The following is a 21,136-nucleotide window of genomic DNA, read 5'->3' as shown; positions in this document are numbered from 1 at the left end:
TAGTCAGATAAGGTGTAAGTGAGGCCCTGTGGTCTCATCTAACACCATCACCACTTTCCACTCCAACACATCACTGCTCTTGCTTCCTACCTCGGCCCTCTTTATGCTTTCTTCACTAGACGCTCCACTGCTTTCTGTATCATCTCTCTTCTTCTTCTTTCTTTACTAGACGCTCCACTGCTTTCTGTATCATCTCTCTTCTTCCTGTCTTTCCACTACAGACCGTTCCTGTCCTTGACCCTCATCCGCTCCATACCATCGCAACTGACACCCATATTGTTCTCATTCAGCTGTTGCTTCACCAACTTTTTCTCCATTTCCTCCAATTCGTCCGCACTACTCGCCTCCATTTCCGACTAAGATTCCCCCCCCCCCCCCCCCCCCCCCCCCCCCCCCCCCCCAAGGGAAATTAGTTAATGAATTGCCTGGTTGCAGGACACATCCAATGGAACTGTTAACAGACATTAAACAGGAATTATCGTGAATAACTGCTATCAACCAGTGTCCAAACAAGTTGTTTTTATGCAATGTAATTATAATAGAAAAACAGAACTACAGTTGAACTGCCAAATTACCACACGTAGAGCACTAGGGGTGATGTGTTATAACCTGTTATTACACTTTGGCTATTGACATAACTGACCGTAGGCCTGCTAGGGATTGTGACGTTTTGTTCATATTAGGCATATCTGTAAAATAGGAACGGAATAGCCCATGTCTTCAGACTGTTTTCATTATGTTTTTAGTGGTGCTGGTTCTGTTTTTATTATGTTAGTAGTGGTGCTGGTTCTGTTTTCATTATGTTAGTAGTGGTGCTGGTACTGTTTTCATTATGTTAGTAGTGGTGCTGGTACTGTTTTCATTATGTTAGTAGTGGTGCTGGTACTGTTTTCATTATGTTAGTAGTGGTGCTGGTACTGTTTTCATTATGTTAGTAGTGGTGCTGGTACTGTTTTCATTATGTTAGTAGTGGTGCTGGTACTGTTTTCATTGTTAGTAGTGGTGCTGGTCCTGTGTTTTGGTCCACTGGGTGTCATCAGAGTGTTAATAATGTATTGTTGTCTGCAGCAGAGTGTTAAGACTGGGTTTCCCCAACTCGGTCCTGGGCCCCATCATGGCATTGTAAGCACTAAGCACCATGCTCTACCAGCTGAGCTAGAGGACTCCTCTAGGTCCTTGCAGTTTTAGTTCATGGAGTTGAGCTTAAAGCTAGAGGACTCCTCTAGGTCCTACCAGTTTTAGTTCATGGAGTTGAGCTTAAAGCTAGAGGACTCCTCTAGGTCCTACCAGTTTTAGTTCATGGAGTTGAGCTTCGAGCTAGAGGACTCCTCTAGGTCCTACCAGTTTTAGTTCATGGAGTTGAGCTTCGAGCTAGAGGACTCTTCTAGGTCCTACCAGTTTTAGTTCATGGAGTCGAGCTTCGATGGCCAATCTGACGTTCAAACTACAACCACAAAGCAGTTACCGCACCTCTGTTTTGTTAAACAGGGTGGAGAAATGTAAACACTCACATTCATAAACAGAGAGCTGGATGCAACGACTAACCATCCATGAGTTCAACGTCGTATGTGTTGGAGGCTTTATGGTGTTTGTTTACAATTACATTCTTTTGAAACGATGTGGTAAAATCCGCTTGTCTTTTGGGTTACGATGGGGTTACGATGGGTTACGATGGGGTATGAACTATGATCATAAAGCATTTTTCGGTAATATTCTTATTTTAAAAACCTATGCGGTACTCCCATTTGGGTCCAGCGACTGTCAAGCCAAAACCGTTATGCTAAGAGTTCCGACCACCTTGACAAGGTCGCTAGTGGTCGGGTTAAGGTTGCTAAAATTGGCCTTACCGAGGCTTCTTTAAAACATGACAACGTTCAGTTTGAAGATGCTAAAAGGTATTGGTGTCTGAAAACGATTCAAATGAAATGTTATTTGTCACATGCTTGGTCAACAACAAGTATAGACTAACAGGGAAATGCTAACTAACGGCTCCTCCCAACAATGCAGAGAAATAAAATAGAAACAGTCATAACAGGTAATTACAGTGTATTCAGAAAGTATTCAGACCCCTTGACTTTTTCCACATTTTGTTACGTTACAGCCTTATTCTAAAATGGATTAAATACTTTCCCCCTCATCAATCTACACACAATATCTATAATGACAAAGCATAACAGGTTTTTGGAAATGTTTGCAAATGTATCAAAAATAAAAACCAAAAATGCCTTATTTACATAAGTATTCCGACCCTTTGCTATGGCAGGAATTGACCGTAGAGCTCCGAGACATGATTGTGTAAAAGCACAGATATGGGGTAGGGAAACCGAAACATAACTACAGTGCACTGTAGCAGTTCTATTCTCTATTCACTTCTCCAAACTGTTAGTTTAAAAGCTGTTGTTTTGACATTTTAGGATCTTTAAAATTAATTTACTCCAGACATCTTGGATCATGGGAACTTACCGGTAATATATATTATATATGTTTACTTACCGGTAACATATATTTATTGGAGGTGCAGGTCTGTTCCAGTGCAGTATAACAGGCCTGGTGTTTAGGATGGAGGGAGAAGGAGAGGTGCTCTATAGGACAGTCCCCTGGGACAGGAGGCTTCTATCCCAGAGAAGCAAGAGACCTGCAGGACCCCTGTTCATGTTTAGATGCCTTAAGGGGTCTGTCAGTCAACTACACCTCCCACACTGTCAGATGCAATCTGGTAAGTATTCATATCAAGAAACATTCAGGAGTGAAAGAGTCATTTCAATTTCAAAACCGCTCTAAAAAAGATTACTCTTCAAATATGCTACATTGTCTTCATTTTCATTTCAATTGTAGTTCAGTGTATTCTGAAAGTATTCAGACCCCTTGACTTTTTAGTTACAGTCCTATTCTAAAATGGATTAAATTGATTTTTTCCCTCATCAATCTAAACACAGTAAGCCATAATGACAAAGCAAAAATAGGTTTTTAGAATATTTTGCAACTGTATTAAACATAAACAAGTGAAATAACACATTTACATATGTTTTCAGACCCTTTGGTCAGTGCTTTGTTGACAGACCTTTGGCAGCGATTACAGCCTTGAGTCTTCTTAGGTATGACACTACAAGCTTGGCACACCTGCATTTACGGAGCTTCTCCCATTCTTCTCTGCAGATCCTCTCAAGTTCTGTCAGGTTGGATGGGGAGAGTCGCTGCACAGCTACTTTCAGGTCTCTCCAGAGATGGGCCACTCAAGGACATTCAGAGACTGAAGCCACTCCTGTGTTATCTTAGCTGTGTGCTTAGGGTCATTGTCCTGTTGGAAGGAGAACCTTCACCCCAATCTGACGTCCTGAGTGCTCTGGAGCAGGTTTTCATCAAGGATCTCTCTGTACTTTGCTCCATTCATCTTTCCCTTGATCCTGACAAGTCTCCCAGTCCCTGCCCCTGAAAAACATCCCCACATCATGATTCTGCCACCACCCTGCTTCACCATAGGTATGGTGCCAGGTTTCCTCCAGCCGTGACGCTTGGCATTCAGGCCAAAGAGTTCAATCTTTGTTTTATTAGGCCAGGGAATCTTGTTTCTCATGGTCTGTCCTTTAGGAGTCTTTTGGCAAACTCCAAACGGGCTGTCATGTGCCTTTTACTGTGGTGTGGCTTCCGTCTGACCACTCTACCATAAAGGCCTGTGCTGCAGAGATGGTTGTCCTTCTGGAAGGTTCTCCCATCTCCACAGAGGAACTCTGGAGCTCTTTCAGTGTGACCTTCAGGTTCTTGGTCACCTCCCTGACCAAGGCCCTTCTCCCCTGATTGCTCAGTTTGGCCAGGCGGCCAGCTCTAGGAAGAGTCTTGGTGGTTCTAACCTTCTTCCATTTAAGAATGATGGAAGCCACTGTGTTTTTGGGGACCTTCTATGCTGCATACATTTTTTGGTACCCTTCCCCAGATTTGTGCCTCGACAGATCTGGGGACCAATCCTGTATCTCCAATCCTGTCTCTGCGCTCTAGGGATAATTCCTTCAACCTCATGGCTGGTTTTTGCTCTGAAATGCACTGTCAACATTCAGACCTTATATAGACAGGTGTGTGCCTTTCCAATCATGTGCAATCAATTGAATTTAGCATAGGTCGACTCCAATCAAGTTGTAGAAACATCTCAAGGATGATCAATAGAAACGGGATGCACCTGAGCAAAATTTCGAGTCTCATAGCAAAGGGTCAGAAAACTTCTAAAACCTGTTTTGCTTTGTCATTATGGGGTATTATTTGTAGATTGATGAGGTCAAATTGTTATTATATTAATTTTAGACTAAGGCTGTAACGTAACAAAATGTTGATAAAGTCAAGGGTTCTGAACAGTTTCTGAATGCACCGTATAGAACTAGAAAACCAGTTTACAACTATGAAATGGCGTCACTAAGCCAAATGTTACATTGTATATCTGAGAAATCTCTAAATGTTCTCTTTCTTTCCCAGGTGGTGGATGTGACTTCCTGTCTGTAGCCCATGTGACTGATGACTGAGTTTATCCCTCCTCTTGACACAACAGACACACATGTCATAATATACATCACTGGATTCTGTCTCGGTAGGTTCCTTGTTCCTTGTCAATCATTGGCTTAGTGTTTGACTGCTGATTTCACCAATATCATCTTTAAGTAAACCAATCACACCTTTATTTAATGCAACTGCAGACAGAAGTTAACAATGGAAACACAGCTTGTATGTTTCAGAGTAAGTTCTGCAGCCCACCTAAGGGCACAGCTGATTATATACATGTGGTCACTCCCTAGTGGTGTGATCACCTACATCAATGTATGTGTGTATCAAAAAGCTGAAGTTACCTTATAAGGCAACCTAGTACAGTAGTTTCTCTGAATTCATTAGCATTGTCCACTGTGACACAAAATGTCAACACCAGACAGTGGTAACTTCTCTTTATCTAGTTTCAGTTTGACTCAGACCTAACATGCAAGCACACTCTTGCAACAGCTGGAGCATAACCACATAGATGGCTTGTGCAATGTAGAGGAAACCACTTCTATCTGGCTGGAATTCAATCAAACACACAATGGGAAATGTAATGCTAGCATAACGGCTAAACATGTAATCAAACACACAATGGGGAATGTAATGCTAGCATAACGGCTAAACATGTAATCAAACACACAATGGGGAATGTAATGCTAGCATAACGGCTAAACATGTAATCAAACACACAATGGGGAATGTAATGCTAGCATAACGGCTAAACATGTAATCAAACCATTATGGAGAGTAGCAAGGAACAAGTAGCAAGTTAGACTGAATTCCATCTGTTGACCTTTTTCATCTTATTGCTTTATTCTCAAACTTCATGTATTTTTTTAACCATATAAATTACATATTTTAAAAAGTCATTTTGAAGCACAACTAACCTGTTTATTGTTGGTCCTTTCAAGGTGCGGGAGGTGATTGAAAGGGATGGAATTAGAGAAATTCAAACAACTTCTCAGTGTAAACTAACCCCGAAGCAAGAATACACCCTCTCCACTTATTCTGCAGATGGACATCGAATACAACCAAACGCAAATCTGGGATATTTTTGAATAACAATTTTTTATATTCCTATGTAACTTTTCATTTCATTCTCACTTTTAATTTCACTGACTACAAAGGTCTCTTGACTTCAGGAAGCAGTGTTTGTGAAATGTGATTCCTATGAAAACAACTACTTTCAGTTGTTCTTATAAACTATAGTTAAAGAAGTTGATCTGCTTCTGAAAGAAAAGGAAGGTGATGAACTTGTATGGAACAGACTTGTCTGGCTGCCAGGTAACAGACATTCAGAGATCAAATCAGATGAAGTCAGACCAGGAGCAGCAGAGCTAGTTCATGTTGTAGTTCTCTGATAGTAGTACTGTTACATGTTGTAGTTCTCTGATAGTAGTACTGGTACATGTTGTAGTTCTCTGATAGTAGTACTGGTACATGTTGTAGTTCTCTGATAGTAGCACTGTTACATGTTGTAGTTCTCTGATAGTAGTACTGTTACATGTTGTAGTTCTCTGATAGTATTATTGTTACATGTTGTAGTACTGTTACATGTTGTAGTTCTCTGATAGTAGCACTGTTACATGTTGTAGTTCTCTGATAGTAGCACTGTTACATGTTGTAGTTCTCTGATAGTAGTACTGGTACATGTTGTAGTTCTCTGATAGTAGTACTGTTACATGTTGTAGTTCTCTGATAGTAGTACTGTTACATGTTGTAGTTCTCTGATAGTAGTACTGTTACATGTAGTAGTACTGTTACATGTTGTAGTTCTCTGATAGTAGTACTGTTACATGTAGTAGTACTGTTACATGTTGTAGTTCTCTGATAGTAGTACTGGTACATGTTGTAGTTCTCTGATAGTAGTACTGGTACATGTTGTAGTTCTCTGATAGTAGTACTGTTACATGTTGTAGTTCTCTGATAGTAGTACTGGTACATGTAGTAGTACTGTTACATGTTGTAGTTCTCTGATAGTAGTACTGTTACATGTAGTAGTACTGTTACATGTTGTAGTTCTCTGATAGTAGTACTGGTACATGTTGTAGTTCTCTGATAGTAGTACTGGTACATGTTGTAGTTCTCTGATAGTAGTACTGTTACATGTTGTAGTTCTCTTATAGTAGTGCTGGTACCTGTTGTAGTTCTCTGATAGTAGTACTGGTACATGTTGTAGTTCTCTGATAGTAGTACTGGTACATGTTGTAGTTCTCTGATAGTAGTACTGGTACATGTTGTAGTTCTCTGATAGTAGTACTGGTACATGTTGTAGTTCTCTGATAGTAGTACTGGTACATGTTGTAGTTCTCTGATAGTAGTACTGGTACATGTTGTAGTTCTCTGATAGTAGTACTGGTACATGTTGTAGTTCTCTGATAGTAGTACTGTTACATGTTGTAGTTCTCTGATAGTAGTACTGTTACATGTAGTAGTACTGTTACATGTTGTAGTTCTCTGATAGTAGTACTGGTACATGTTGTAGTACTGTTACATGTTGTAGTTTTCTGATAGTATTACTGTTACATGTTGTAGTTCTCTGATAGTAGTACTGTTACATGTAGTAGTACTGTTACATGTTGTAGTTCTCTGATAGTAGTACTGTTACATGTAGTAGTACTGTTACATGTTGTTCTTCTCTGATAGTAGTACTGGTACATGTTGTAGTTCTCTGATAGTAGTACTGGTACATGTTGTAGTTCTCTGATAGTAGTACTGGTACATGTTGTAGTACTGTTACATGTTGTAGTTTTCTGATAGTATTACTGTTACATGTTGTAGTTCTCTGATAGTAGTACTGTTACATGTTGTAGTTCTCTGATAGTAGTACTGTTACATGTAGTAGTACTGTTACATGTTGTAGTTTTCTGATAGTATTACTGTTACATGTTGTAGTTCTCTGATAGTAGTACTGTTACATGTTGTAGTTCTCTGATAGTAGTACTGTTACATGTAGTAGTACTGTTACATGTTGTAGTTCTCTGATAGTAGTACTGTTACATGTAGTAGTACTGTTACATGTTGTAGTTCTCTGATAGTAGTACTGGTACATGTTGTAGTTATCTGATAGTAGTACTGGTACATGTTGTAGTTCTCTGATAGTAGTACTGTTACATGTTGTAGTTCTCTGATAGTAGTACTGGTACATGTTGTAGTACTGTTACATGTTGTAGTTTTCTGATAGTATTACTGTTACATGTTGTAGTTCTCTGATAGTAGTACTGTTACATGTTGTAGTTCTCTGATAGTAGTACTGTTACATGTAGTAGTACTGTTACATGTTGTAGTTCTCTGATAGTAGTACTGTTACATGTAGTAGTACTGTTACATGTTGTAGTTCTCTGATAGTAGTACTGGTACATGTTGTAGTTCTCTGATAGTAGTACTGGTACATGTTGTAGTTCTCTGATAGTAGTACTGTTACATGTTGTAGTTCTCTGATAGTAGTACTGGTACATGTTGTAGTTCTCTGATAGTAGTACTGGTACATGTTGTAGTTCTCTGATAGTAGTACTGGTACATGTTGTAGTTCTCTGATAGTAGTACTGGTACATGTTGTAGTTCTCTGATAGTAGTACTGGTACATGTTGTAGTTCTCTGATAGTAGTACTGTTACATGTTGTAGTTCTCTGATAGTAGTACTGTTACATGTTGTAGTTCTCTGATAGTAGTACTGTTACATGTTGTAGTTCTCTGATAGTAGTACTGTTACATGTAGTAGTACTGTTACATGTTGTAGTTCTCTGATAGTAGTACTGGTACATGTTGTAGTACTGTTACATGTTGTAGTTTTCTGATAGTATTACTGTTACATGTTGTAGTTCTCTGATAGTAGTACTGTTACATGTTGTAGTTCTCTGATAGTAGTACTGTTACATGTTGTAGTTCTCTGATAGTAGTACTGTTACATGTTGTAGTTCTCTGATAGTAGTACTGTTACATGTTGTAGTTCTCTGATAGTAGTACTGTTACATGTAGTAGTACTGTTACATGTTGTAGTTCTCTGATAGTAGTACTGGTACATGTTGTAGTACTGTTACATGTTGTAGTTTTCTGATAGTATTACTGTTACATGTTGTAGTTCTCTGATAGTAGTACTGTTACATGTAGTAGTACTGTTACATGTTGTAGTTCTCTGATAGTATTACTGTTACATGTTGTAGTTCTCTGATAGTATTACTGGTACATGTTGTAGTACTGTTACATGTTGTAGTTCTCTGATAGTAGTACTGTTACATGTTGTAGTTCTCTGATAGTAGTACTGTTACATGTTGTAGTTCTCTGATAGTAGTACTAGTACATGTTGTAGTTCTCTGATAGTAGTACTGTTACATGTTGTAGTTCTCTGATAGTAGTACTGTTACATGTTGTAGTTCTCTGATAGTAGCACTGTTACATGTTGTAGTTCTCTGATAGTAGTACTGTTACATGTTGTAGTTCTCTGATAGTAGTACTGTTACATGTTGTAGTTCTCTGATAGTAGTACTGTTACATGTTGTAGTTCTCTGATAGTTCTCTGATAGTATTATTGTTGTTATTATTATTGTTATTGAACTATGATTGCAGCCATAACAAGTTAACTTGTTTGGACAAGTTACAATGACTTTTCTTGACTTGTCATGCATTTTGGGACCAGGGGATTTCATTATTGTATATACTATGTGTAGGCTGTGTAGACTCACTATGTGCAACATAGTCGGCTGTCGGCATCAACGATACACATTTAGAGCCAGCCAAACACAACAAGGCATACATTGAAGAAACACAGAAAATCAACGATCAAATCGATTACATAACTGTACATGTAAACCTGGGCGTACTGCTCAAATTTGTCCAAATAAGATTCCCTCATTGTGAGCAATTAGCTAGCTCACGTGCAAATGGGTTCTAATTAATGCTATGCTAACATTGGTGCGGTAGTTGGTCATATAAAAATATACCACTGCACTGGTATAACGTGAATATTACAAAGTACATTATGCATAATGACAGTCTCACTTACTTCCGTGGTTTATAGTTTTATCTATGTAGGTTAGGCTTGATTAAGATTCGCTTTCATTGGCGTTGATACCTTCGACGTGAACCTCAACTTGGGTGACCTTGAAGGAGATGGGAAGGGTTCGGGTTAAACGTATTTGACTCCGCCCACATTGAGGTCGGCCCCAACTTCTGACTCCGCCCACATTGAGCCCGGCCCCGAACTGCACACTGCAGTCAGAGGCTTCTCTCCCTAGAGGTCTCTAGTAGTACATCACCCTCTGGTGGACAAACTGACAGCAAAACAAAATAGGTGCGTGAGAGAGAAGCCCTTCTTAACTAGCGATGAAGTCGATACAACATCGCTGATATAATCTTGTTCTTTATGTTTCCAGTTGACTCACAGGTTGTATTTGTAATGATACAAAATTCAGACTCCTTAAGTGGGGTTATTGAATTAATTTAACATATGAAGAATACTTACAAATATATGTTATTAATTCATAATAAAGTAACAATCCAGTACATTATAATGTGACCTTTCTGAGTATATATCAAACAGCAGGGCTGGTTTTAAGATGACATTTCTGGGCTGGTTTTAAGATGACATTTCTGGGCTGGTTCTAGGATGACATTTCTGGGCTGGTTCTAGGATGACATTTCTGGGCTGGTTCTAGGATGATGTTTCTGGGCTGGTTCTAGGATGACATTTCTGGGCTGGTTCTAGGATGACATTTCTGGGCTGGTTCTAGGATGACATTTCTGGGCTGGTTCTAGGATGACATTTCTGGGCTGGTTCTAGGATGACATTTCTGGGCTGGTTCTAGGATGACATTTCTGGGCTGGTTCTAGGATGACATTTCTGGGCTGGTTCTAGGATGACATTTCTGGGCTGGTTCTAGGATGACATTTCTGGGCTGGTTCTAGGATGACATTTCTGGGCTGGTTCTAGGATGACATTTCTGGGTTGGTTCTAGGATGATGTTTCTGGGCTGGTTCTAGGATGACATTTCTGGGCTGGTTCTAGGATGATGTTTCTGGGCTGGTTCTAGGATGACATTTTTGGGATGGTTCTAGGATGACATTTCTGGGCTGGTTCTAGGGTGACATTTATGGGCTGGTTGTAGGATGACATTTCTGGGCTGGTTCTAGGGTGATATTTATTGGCAATCTCTAGAATGACATTTCTGTGCTGGTTAAAGGGTGATATTTCTGGGTTGGTTCTAGGATGATATTTCTGGGCTGGTTCTAGGATGATGTTCATGGGCTGGTTTTAGAATGATATTTATGGGCTGGTCCTAGAATGATATTTATGGACTGGTTCTAGGATGACACTTCTAGGCTGGTTCTAGGAAGATATTTCTGGGTTGGTTCTAGAATGATATTTCTGGGCTGGTTCTAGAATGATATTGCTGGGCTAGTTCTAGGATGATATTTATGGGCTGGATCTAAGGTAATATTTACGGGCTGGTTCTAGGATGATATTTCTGGGCTGGTTCTGGGATGATATTTCTGGGCTGGTTCTAGGATTATATTTATGAGCTGGTTTTAGGATGATATTTCTTGGCTGGTTCTAGGATGATAATCATGCGTTGGATCAGGATTATATTTATGGGCTGGTTCTAGGATGATAATCATGAGCTGGTTTTAGAATTATATTTATGGGCTGGTTCTAGGATGATATTTCTTGGCTGGTTCTAGGATGGTAATCATGCGTTGGATCAGGATTATATTTATGGGCTGGTTCTAGGATGATAATCATGAGCTGGTTTTAGAATTATATTTATGGGCTGGTTCTAGAATGATATTTCTTGGCTGGTTTTACGATGATAATCATGGGCTGGTTCAGGATTATATTTATGGGCTGGTTCAGGATTATATTTTTGGGCTGGTTCTAGGATGATATTCATGAGCTAGTTTTAGAATGATATTCATGGCCTGGTTCTAGAATGACATTTATTGTCTGGTTCTAGAATGACATTTATTGTCTGGTTCTAGGATGATTTTTCTATGCTGGTTCTATGTTGTGGGGGGGGGGGGGGGGGGGGGGGGGCAGACATTTCTTCTCTGTTTCTGAGCAAATATCCTGCAACTGACTGCCAGTCTGTCTAACTGTCTGTCTGCCTGCCTATCTGGGTAAGCTGAACACACAAATAAGTAAGGAGGGAGAGAGGGGGAGGAGAGAAAGAGAGACTGCGAGACAACACACTGCAGAAGACTGAAGACAGACAGAGAGAGAGAGAGAGACAGAGACAGAGAGAGAGAGAGAGGCAGAGAGAGAGAGAGAGAGAGAGAGAAAGAGAGCGAGAGAGAGGTTGTAGGACAGGAGAGCGAGAGGCAGAGAGATAGAGAGATAGAGAGACAGAGAGAGAGAGGCAGAGAGAGAGGCAGAGAGAGAGAAAGAGAGAGAGAGAGAGACAGAGGGGCAGAGAGAGAGAGAGAGAGAGAGAGAGAGAGAGAGCGAGAGGCAGAGAGAGAGAGCGAGAGGCAGAGAGAGAGAGAGAGGCAGAGAGAGAGAGAGGTTGTAGGACAGGAGAGAGAGAGCGGCAGAGAGAGAGATAGAGAGGTTGAGAGGTTGTAGGACAGGAGAGAGGCAGAGAGGTTGTAGGACAGGAGAGAGGGATATCTTTGCTCTATGCAACATGGATTCCTCCACAACAGCACTGCTCCTCTGCTCTCTACTCTGGACAGGTAAACTACTACTGCTGCTTCTCTCTACATTACAATGCAGAACATGTTATTAAACTACAAGCTGCTTCTCTCAACACTACAATGCAGAACATGTTATTAAATCCTTTCCGGGGATAGTTCCGAGATTTTTTTATTTTTAATTTTTGTTTCCCAATCTTGAAAGCAGTCTATAGACAAGGCCAGGATATAAATATCTACATATTTTAAATTGCTGCACTATCCCTTTTAAGTAGATATTATTATAGCTCTAAACTGCTTTAAACTTTCTACTTTCTAAAAATAAGTTTTGGGATTATGAATAAACTAATAAACTAATGTTGCGATGGTTTAGAATTCTTAATCTAAATAAATAAAATGTTTCTCAGAAATGTAAATGCATGGTGATACATTTCCTTTTTTTTACTGTAGATGTGAATTTATAATACCGTGTTAATATCATGTGGTCTAGTCTTGCTGAGTCATGGTCCTATCCAGACCTGAGCTGCATGTTGTCTCTGATTGGATGTTTGCTCTGGGGGGGCATTTGTTTGCTGTTCTCCCCACAGACCAGACTGAAAGCTCACAGTCTGCCCCTGTGTGTGTGTTTGGTGTGTGTATGTGTGTTTGGTGTGTGAGTGTACGTGCGTGCCTGCATGCCTTTAGATGCATACCATTCAATGTGGACATGGTCTATATTACTCTCTATATGTGAATCCTGTATATGCAAGAATAGCGTGTGAGTGTGTGTGTGTGTACGTGCTTGTGTATGAGTGTGAGTGTGAGTGAGTGTGTGTACGTGCTTGTGTGTGAGTGTGAGTGAGTGTGTGTACGTGCTTGTGTATGAGTGTGAGTGTGAGTGAGTGTGTGTACGTGCTTGTGTGAGTGAGTGTGTGTCAACTCATTGAACTCCCCCTTTGGGTGGAACCCTGAACTCTCTCTTGCATCGGAGGATGTCAATAACTAGTGTGTGTCTCTCTTAGTGTTTATTTCTGTGTGTGTGCGTGTGTGTGTGTGTGTGTGTGTGTGTGTGCGTGTGTGTGTGTGTGCGTGTGTGTGTGTGTGTGCGTGTCTCTCTCTCTCTCTGTGTGTGTGTGTGTGCTATAACCTTGTCTCTTCTCTCCTACAGTGTGTGTTTGTGTTATATGTGTGTGTGTGTGTGTTACTAACCTATCTCTCCTACAGTGTGTCTTTGTGTGTGTCTTACTAACCTATCTCTCCTCATTTTTACATTTTACATTGAGTCATTTAGCAGAGTGCCTGACAGAGCATTCGCCTGAAGATAGCTAGCATTCATGCATTCCAAGATGGCGTAGCAGTCGGACGTCTGTTTTGTCTTTGTCTTGTCCTGTCGTATATATCGTTTTCTTTGTATATTTTTACAAATATTTTTAATCTCAATATCCATCTACGGACTGAACATACTCTCCTGCATCCCGCCTCACCCAATGTGGTATGGATCTGCTATTTTTATACTTTAGAACCGGAACCCCCATCAGAAGCTAGCCAGCTAACTAGCTACTAGCTAGTAGTCAGTTAGCCACTGCTAGCGATCATCACCGTTAACCCAGGCATCAGCCAGCCTCGGTCTGCACAGCGTGATGTCAACCCAGAGCATATCGGACTGCTTTTCTCTACCACATCTCCAGACTCCTACCGCAAGCTCTGAACCTTTACACCGGATCATCGCAGCTAGCTAGCTGCTAACGTCTCTGTCCTGAAGAAAGCACCAGTTAGCCTGGAGCTAGCCTTGAGCTAGACCCATGTTCCGGCTAGCCGAAGAGATCCATCACACAATTCCTGGGCTTCAATACCTCTTTTGCTAATTGGCCTGGACACTTCGCTGCCGAAACGGAGCCCTGCCGATCCATCACGCCTGGTCTGCTGACGTGACCGTCCAAGGGGGTTTCAATAGGCTCTTCCATTGCGACGTCCCCCTGAGGCCCATCTGCTAGCCTGCTAGCCCTGGTCTGCTAGCTGTCTGAATCGTTGTGTCTCCAGCTCGCCTGGCTGCTCACTGGACCCTATGATTACTCTGCAACACATGCCACTCCCTAATGTCAATATACCTTGTCTACTGCTGTTTTGGTTAGTGATTGTCTTATTTCACTGTAGAGCCTCCAGCCCAGCTCAATATGCCTTGGCTAGCCCCTTTGTTCCACACATGCGGTGACCTCACCTCACAAACCTCTCTCATCGTCGCTTAAATGGTGCCTCTAGAGACAAAACCTCTCTCATCGTCACTCACTGCCTAGGTTTACCTCCACTGTACTCACATCCTACCATACCCTTGTCTGTACATTATTCCTTGAATTGCCCAGAAATCTTATCCTACCCTTATCCCACTCCTCCTCTTTTCCTCTGGTGATGTAGAAATTAACCCAGGCCCTGCAGCCCCCAGCATCACTCCCCAGGTGCTCTCATTTGTTGAATTCTGTAACCGTAAAAGCTTTGGTTTCATGCATGTTAACATTAGAAGCCTCCTCCCTAGGTTTGTTTTACTCACTGCTTTAGCATACTCTGCCAACCCGTATGTCCTAGTCGTGTCTGAATCCTGGCTTAGGAAGGCCATCAAATATCCTGAAATTTCCATCCAAGCAAGATTTCTGGCTCTCACAGACCTGTAACTTCTTCTTTAAGAGTCTCCTCTGTCCTCCACTCGTTACCTGTATTAATGGCACCTGTTTGAACTTGTTATCAGCATAAAAGTCACCTGTCCACAACCTCAAACAGTCACACTCCAAACTCCACTGTGGCCAAGACCAAAGAGCTGTCAAAGGACACCAGAAACAAAATTGTAGACCTGCACCAGGCTGGGAAGACTGAATCTGCAATATGTAAGCAGCTTGGTTTGAAGAAATCAACTGTGGGAGCAATTATTAGGAAATGGAAGACATACAAGACCACTGATAATCTCTCTCGATCTGGGGCTCCATGCAAGATTTCACCCTGTGGGGTCAAAATGATCACAAGAACGGTGAGCAAAAATCCCAGAACCACACGGGGGGACCTAGTGAATGACCTGCAGAGAGCTGGGACCAAAGTAACAAACACCTACCATCAGTAACACACTACGCCGCCAGGGACTCAAATCCTGCAGTGCCAGACGTGTCCCCCTGCTTAAGCCAGTACATGTCCAGGCCTGTCTGAAGTTTGCTAGAGAGCATTTGGATGATCCAGAAGAAGATTGGAAGAATGTCATATGGTCAGATGAAACCAAAATATAACTTTTTGGTAAAAACTCAACTCGTCGTGTTTGGAGGACAAAGAATGCTGAGTTGCATCCAAAGAACACCATGCCTACTGTGAAGCATGGGGGTGGAAACATCATGCTTTGGGGCTGTTTTTCTGCAAAGGGACCAGGACGACTGATCCGTGTAAAGGAAAGAATGAATGGGGCCATGTATTGTGAGATTTTGAGTGAAAACCTCCTTTCATCAGCAAGGGCATTGAAGATGAAATGTGGCTGGGTCTTTCAGCATGACAATGATCCCAAACACACCGCCCGAGCAATGAAGGAGTGGCTTCGTAAGAAGCATTTCAAGGTCCTGGAGTGGCCTAGCCAGTCTCCAGATCTCAATCCCATAGAAAATCTTTGGAGGGAGTTGAAAGTCCGTGTTGCCCAGCAACAGCCCAAAAACATCACTGCTCTAGAGGAGATCTACATGGAGGAATGGGCCAAAATACCAGCAACAGTGTATGAAAACCTTGTGAAGACTTACAGAAAACGTTTGACCTCTGTCATTGCCAACAAAGGGTATATAACAAAGTATTGAGATAAACTTTTGTTATTGACCAAATATTTATTTTCCACCATAATTTGCAAATAAAAAATTAAAAATCCTACATTGTGATTTTCTGGATTTTTTTTCTTCTCATTTTGTCTGTCATAGTTGAAGTATACCTATGATGAAATGTACAGGCCTCTCTCATCTTTTTAAGTGGGAGAACTTGCACAATTGGTGGCTGACTAAATACTTTTTTGCCCCACTGTATATCCATCCTGCCCTGCCTTTCTAAAATCTTCGAAAGCCAAGTTAACAAACAGATTACCGACCATTTAGAATCCCAACGTACCTTCTCCTCTATGCAATCTGGTTTCCGAGATGGTCATGCGTGCACCTCAGCCATGCTCAAGGTCCTAAACGATATCATAACCGCAATCGATAAGAGACATTACTGTGCAGCTGTCTTAATCGACCTGGCCAAGGCTTTCGACTCTGTCAATCACCGCATTCTTATCGGCAGACTCAATAGCCTTGGCTTCTCAAATGATTGCCTCGCCTGGTTCACCAACTACTTCTCTGATAGAGTTCAGTGTGTCAAATCGGAGGGCCTGTTGTCTCTATGGGGGTGCCACAGGGTTCAATTCTTGGGCCGACTCTTTTTTCTGTATATATCAATGATGTTGCTCTAGCTGCTGGTGATTCTCAGATCCATCTCAACGCAGACGACACCATTCTGTATACATCTGGCCCTTCTTTGGACAACGTGTTAACAAACCTCTAAACGAGCTTCAACGTCATACAACACTGCTTCCGTGGCCTCCAACTGTGCATGTTCTTCAACCGATTGCTGTCCGCACCCTCCCACCCGACTAGCATCACTACTCTGGACGATTCTGACCTAGAATATGTGGACTAACTACAAATACCTAGGTGTCTGGTTAGACTGCAAACTCTCCTTCCAGACTCACATTAAGCATCTCCAATCCAAAATTAAATCTAGAATCAGCATCCTATTTTGTAACAAAGCCTCCTTTACTCATGCTGCCAAACATACCCTCGTAAAACTGATTATCCTACCGATACTTGACTTCGGCGATGTCATTTATAAAATAGCCTCCAACACTATTCAGCAAAGGGAATGTAGTCTATCACAGTGCCATCCGTTTTGTCCCCAAAGCCCCATATACTACTCACCACTGCGACCTGTATGCTCTCGTTGGCTGGCTCTCACTACATATTCGTCGCCAAACCCATTGGCTCCAATTCATCTATGAGTCTTTGCTAGGTACAGCCAAGCCTTATCTCAGCTCAATGGTCACCATAGCAACACTCACCCGTAGCACACGCTCCAGCAGTTATATTGCACTGGTCACCCCCAAAGCCAACACTTCCTTTGGCCGCCTTTCCTTCCAGTTCTCTGCTGCCAATGACTGGAACGAATTGCAAAAATCACTGTCTTATATCTCCCTCTCTAAATTTAAGCATCAGCTGTCAGAGCAGCTTACCGATCACTGTACCTGTACAAAGTCAATCTGTAAATAGTACACCCAACTACCTCATCCCCATATTATTACTTACCCTCTTCCTCTTTTGCACCCCAGTATCTCTACTTGCACATCATCATCTGCACATCTGTCACTCCTGTGTTAATACTAAATTGTAATTATTTTGCTTCTATGGCCTATTTATTGCCTACATCTCTACTCTCCTACATTTGCACACACTGTGCGTACACTTTTCTATTGTGTTATTGACTGCATGATTGTTTATTCCATGTGTAACTCTGTGATGTTGTTTTTGTCGCACTGCTTTGCTTTATCTTGGGCAGGTCGCAGTTGTAAAAGAGAACTTGTTCTCAAATGGCCTACCTGGTTAGGTAGGACAACAAAATATCACAGACATAGTCATGACATTTTCTTCAATTAAGAAGCTATCAGCAGAGTCAGAGCTAGTGGGGGGAGGGGGGGGGGGGGGGTGCTGTGTGATTATTTAAGATACTGTTCGAAGAGGTAGAGTTTCAGATGTTTTCAGAAGATGCTGTCCTAGCTTCAGGGGGAAGCTGGTTCCACCATTGGGGTACCAGGACAGAGAATAGCTTGGAATGGGCTGAGTGGGAGACCAGAGGTGGCAGAACAGAGATCTTGGGTTTAAGCATAGCCTGAAGGTAGGGAGGGACAGATCCTCTTGCTGCTCCATAGGCAAGTACCATGGTCTTGTTTTGGATGCGAGCTTAGACTAGAAGGCAGAGGAGCGGGGTGATGTGGGAGAACATGGGAAGGTTGAACCAGGCGGGCTGCAGCATTCTGGGTAAGTTGCAGGGGTTTGATGGCACAAGCAGGGAGCCCAGCTAACAATGAGTTGCAGTAGTCCAGACGGGAGAGAACAAGTCCCTGGAGTTGGACCTGCGCCACTTCCTGTGTGAGGAAAGGTCGTACTCTGCAGATGTTGTAGAGCATGAACCTGCAGGAGCAAGTCACTGCTTTGATGTTTGCAGAGAACGACAGAGTGTTGTCCAGGGTCACGCCAGGGTGTTGTCCAAGGTCACGCCAGGGTGTTGTCCAGGGTCACGACAGGGTGTTGTCCAGGGTCACGCCAGGGTGTTGTCCAGGGTCATGCCAGGGTGTTGTCCAGGGTCACGCCAGGGTGTTGTCCAGGGTCACGCCAGGGTGTTGTCCATGGTCACGACAGGGTGTTGTCCAGGGTCACGCCAGGGTGTTGTTTGTCACGCCAGGGCCTAGATCTGAGCCCTGGGGGACACCTATAGAGTGCATGGCAGTGTGTGTGTTACTTACTTATCTCTCCCTCCTATCCAGTATGTGCCCAGGCCCCAGTAGTGTCAGTTGAGCCCAGGTCAGCAGGGGTCCGGCAGGGGGAGTCGGTCAGTTTTCGCTGCCGGGTGGTTAGTGGGTCACAGCCCGTCCGTCTGGAGTGGAAGAGAACCAACAACCATCCACTGGCAGGTGGGGCTCTGACCACACATATGCACACAGGCAGACAGACACACACAGCCCTTGAATGGTACTCAACTACACAATAGCTGTGACACAATGTTAAATGGACAGTTTATAAAAATGTGATGATTGAACTGGTTTTAACTGGTCCTAACCGGTCATAAGTGGTTAGATGGTTCTAACTCGTTCTAACCGGTCCTATCTACTCTGACCTTAGATAACGTGAAGATTGGCCCGGATGGTTCCGTGCTCACCATCGCTAACACCAGGAACGGTAACCAGGGACAGTACCGTTGCGTGGCTACTAACTCTGCGGGCCGAAGCACCATGATGGCCTCATTGACCATCAAACGTGAGTGACCATCCCTAACCTAGAGAGAGAGCTCCAGGGAAGGACAGGGCTGAGGGGAGAAGAGGCCCAGAGATAGAGCTCCAGGGAGAGACAGGGCTGAGGGGAGAAGAGGCCCAGAGATAGAGCTCCAGGGAGGGACAGGGCTGAGGGGAGAAGAGCCCCAGAGATAGCGCTCTAGGAGTGAGGATGGATGGGTGGTGATGGAGAGGATCATGGGTAAGGGTAGGATGGAGATGGGTGTATAGTGAGAGGAATCAGGAGGGCTGTAGTTATAGTAGTTGACATGTAGTGTCAGGGTAGGATGGGAAAGGGTGTATAGTGAAAGGAATCAGGAGGGCTGTAGTTATAGTAGTTGACATGTAGTGTCAGGGTAGGATGGAGATGGGTGTATAGTGAGAGGAATCAGGAGGGCTGTAGTTATAGTAGTTGACATGTAGTGTCAGGGTAGGATGGAGAAGGGTGTATAGTGAGACGTATCAGGAGGGCTGTAGTTATAGTAGTTGACATGTAGTGTCTGGGTAGGATGGAGAAGGGTGTATAGTGAGAGGAATCAGGAGGGCTGTAGTTATAGTAGTTGACATGTAGTGTCAGGGTAGGATGGAGAAGGGTGTATATTGAGAGGAATCAGGAGGGCTGTAGTTATAGTAGTTGACATGTAGGGTCAGGGTAGGATGGAGAAGGGTGTATAGTGAGAGGAATCAGGAGGGCTGTAGTTATAGTAGTTGACATGTAGTGTCAGGGTAGGATGGAGAAGGGTGTATAGTGAGAGGAATCAGGAGGGCTGTAGTTATAGTAGTTGACATGTAGTGTCAGGGTAGGATGGAGAAGGGTGTATAGTGAGAGGAATCAGGAGGGCTGTAGTTATAGTAGTTGACATGTAGTGTCAGGGTAGGATGGAGAAGGGTGTATATTGAGAGGAATCAGGAGGGCTGTAGTTATAGTAGTTGACATGTAGTGTCAGGGTAGGATGGAGAAGGGTGTATAGTGAGAGGAATCAGGAGGGCTGTAGTTATAGTAGTTGACATGTAGTGCCAGGGTAGGATGGAGAAGGGTGTATAGTGAGAGGAATCAGAAGGGCTGTAGTTATAGTAGTTGACATGTAGTGTCAGGGTAGGATGGAGAAGGGTGTATAGTGAGAGGAATCAGGAGGGCTGTAGTTATAGTAGTTGACATGTAGTGCCAGGGTAGGATGGAGAAGGGTGTATAGTGAGAGGAATCAGGAGGGCTGTAGTTATAGTAGTTGACATGTAGTGCCAGGGTAGGATGGAGAAGGGTGTATAGTGAGAGGAATCAGGAGGGCTGTAGTTATAGTAGTTGACATGTAGTGTCAGGGTAGGATGGAGAAGGGTGTATAGTGAGAGGAATCAGGAGGGCTGTAGTTATAGTAGTTGACATGTAGTGTCAGGGTAGGATGGAGAAGGGTGTATAGTGAGAGGAATCAGGAGGGCTGTAGTTATAGTAGTTGACATGTAGTGTCAGGGTAGGATGGAGAAGGGTGTATAGTGAGACGTATCAGGAGGGCTGTAGTTATAGTAGTTGACATGTAGGGTCAGGGTAGGATGGAGAAGGGTGTATAGTGAGAGGAATCAGGAGGGCTGTAGTTATAGTAGTTGACATGTAGTGCCAGGGTAGGATGGAGAAGGGTGTATAGTGAGAGGAATCAGAAGGGCTGTAGTTATAGTAGTTGACATGTAGTGTCAGGGTAGGATGGAGAAGGGTGTATAGTGAGAGGAATCAGGAGGGCTGTAGTTATAGTAGTTGACATGTAGTGCCAGGGTAGGATGGAGAAGGGTGTATAGTGAGAGGAATCAGGAGGGCTGTAGTTATAGTAGTTGACATGTAGTGCCAGGGTAGGATGGAGAAGGGTGTATAGTGAGAGGAATCAGGAGGGCTGTAGTTATAGTAGTTGACATGTAGTGTCAGGGTAGGATGGAGAAGGGTGTATA

The 21,136-nt window shown here is 42.8% G+C and overlaps 1 protein-coding gene and 1 long non-coding RNA gene across 2 annotated transcripts in view; both read left to right on the top strand.

Moving 5' to 3' along the window:
• Positions 1-2,482: 2,482 nt before the first annotated feature.
• LOC118938167 lies at positions 2,483-5,644 on the top strand. Its single transcript, XR_005035424.1, has 3 exons — positions 2,483-2,716; positions 4,462-4,573; positions 5,427-5,644. It is a non-coding gene; the product is annotated as an uncharacterized LOC118938167 (long non-coding RNA).
• Positions 5,645-12,012: 6,368 nt separating this feature from the next.
• LOC110512959 (basement membrane-specific heparan sulfate proteoglycan core protein) overlaps positions 12,013-21,136 on the top strand; it is a 15,279-nt gene continuing 6,155 nt past the window's right edge. Inside the window, exons 1-3 of the mRNA XM_036939989.1 lie at positions 12,013-12,183; positions 18,701-18,847; positions 19,056-19,190. Coding sequence (XP_036795884.1) covers positions 12,135-12,183; positions 18,701-18,847; positions 19,056-19,190 — 331 coding nt within the window. The 5' untranslated portion in view covers positions 12,013-12,134. The remainder of the gene's footprint in view (positions 12,184-18,700; positions 18,848-19,055; positions 19,191-21,136) is intronic.

Source organism: Oncorhynchus mykiss, chromosome 13 (assembly GCF_013265735.2).
Source record: "Oncorhynchus mykiss isolate Arlee chromosome 13, USDA_OmykA_1.1, whole genome shotgun sequence".
NCBI classification, from domain to species: domain Eukaryota; kingdom Metazoa; phylum Chordata; class Actinopteri; order Salmoniformes; family Salmonidae; genus Oncorhynchus; species Oncorhynchus mykiss.
Note: the sequence above shows the minus strand (reverse complement) of the source record. Positions and strands in the feature narration are given on the sequence as shown.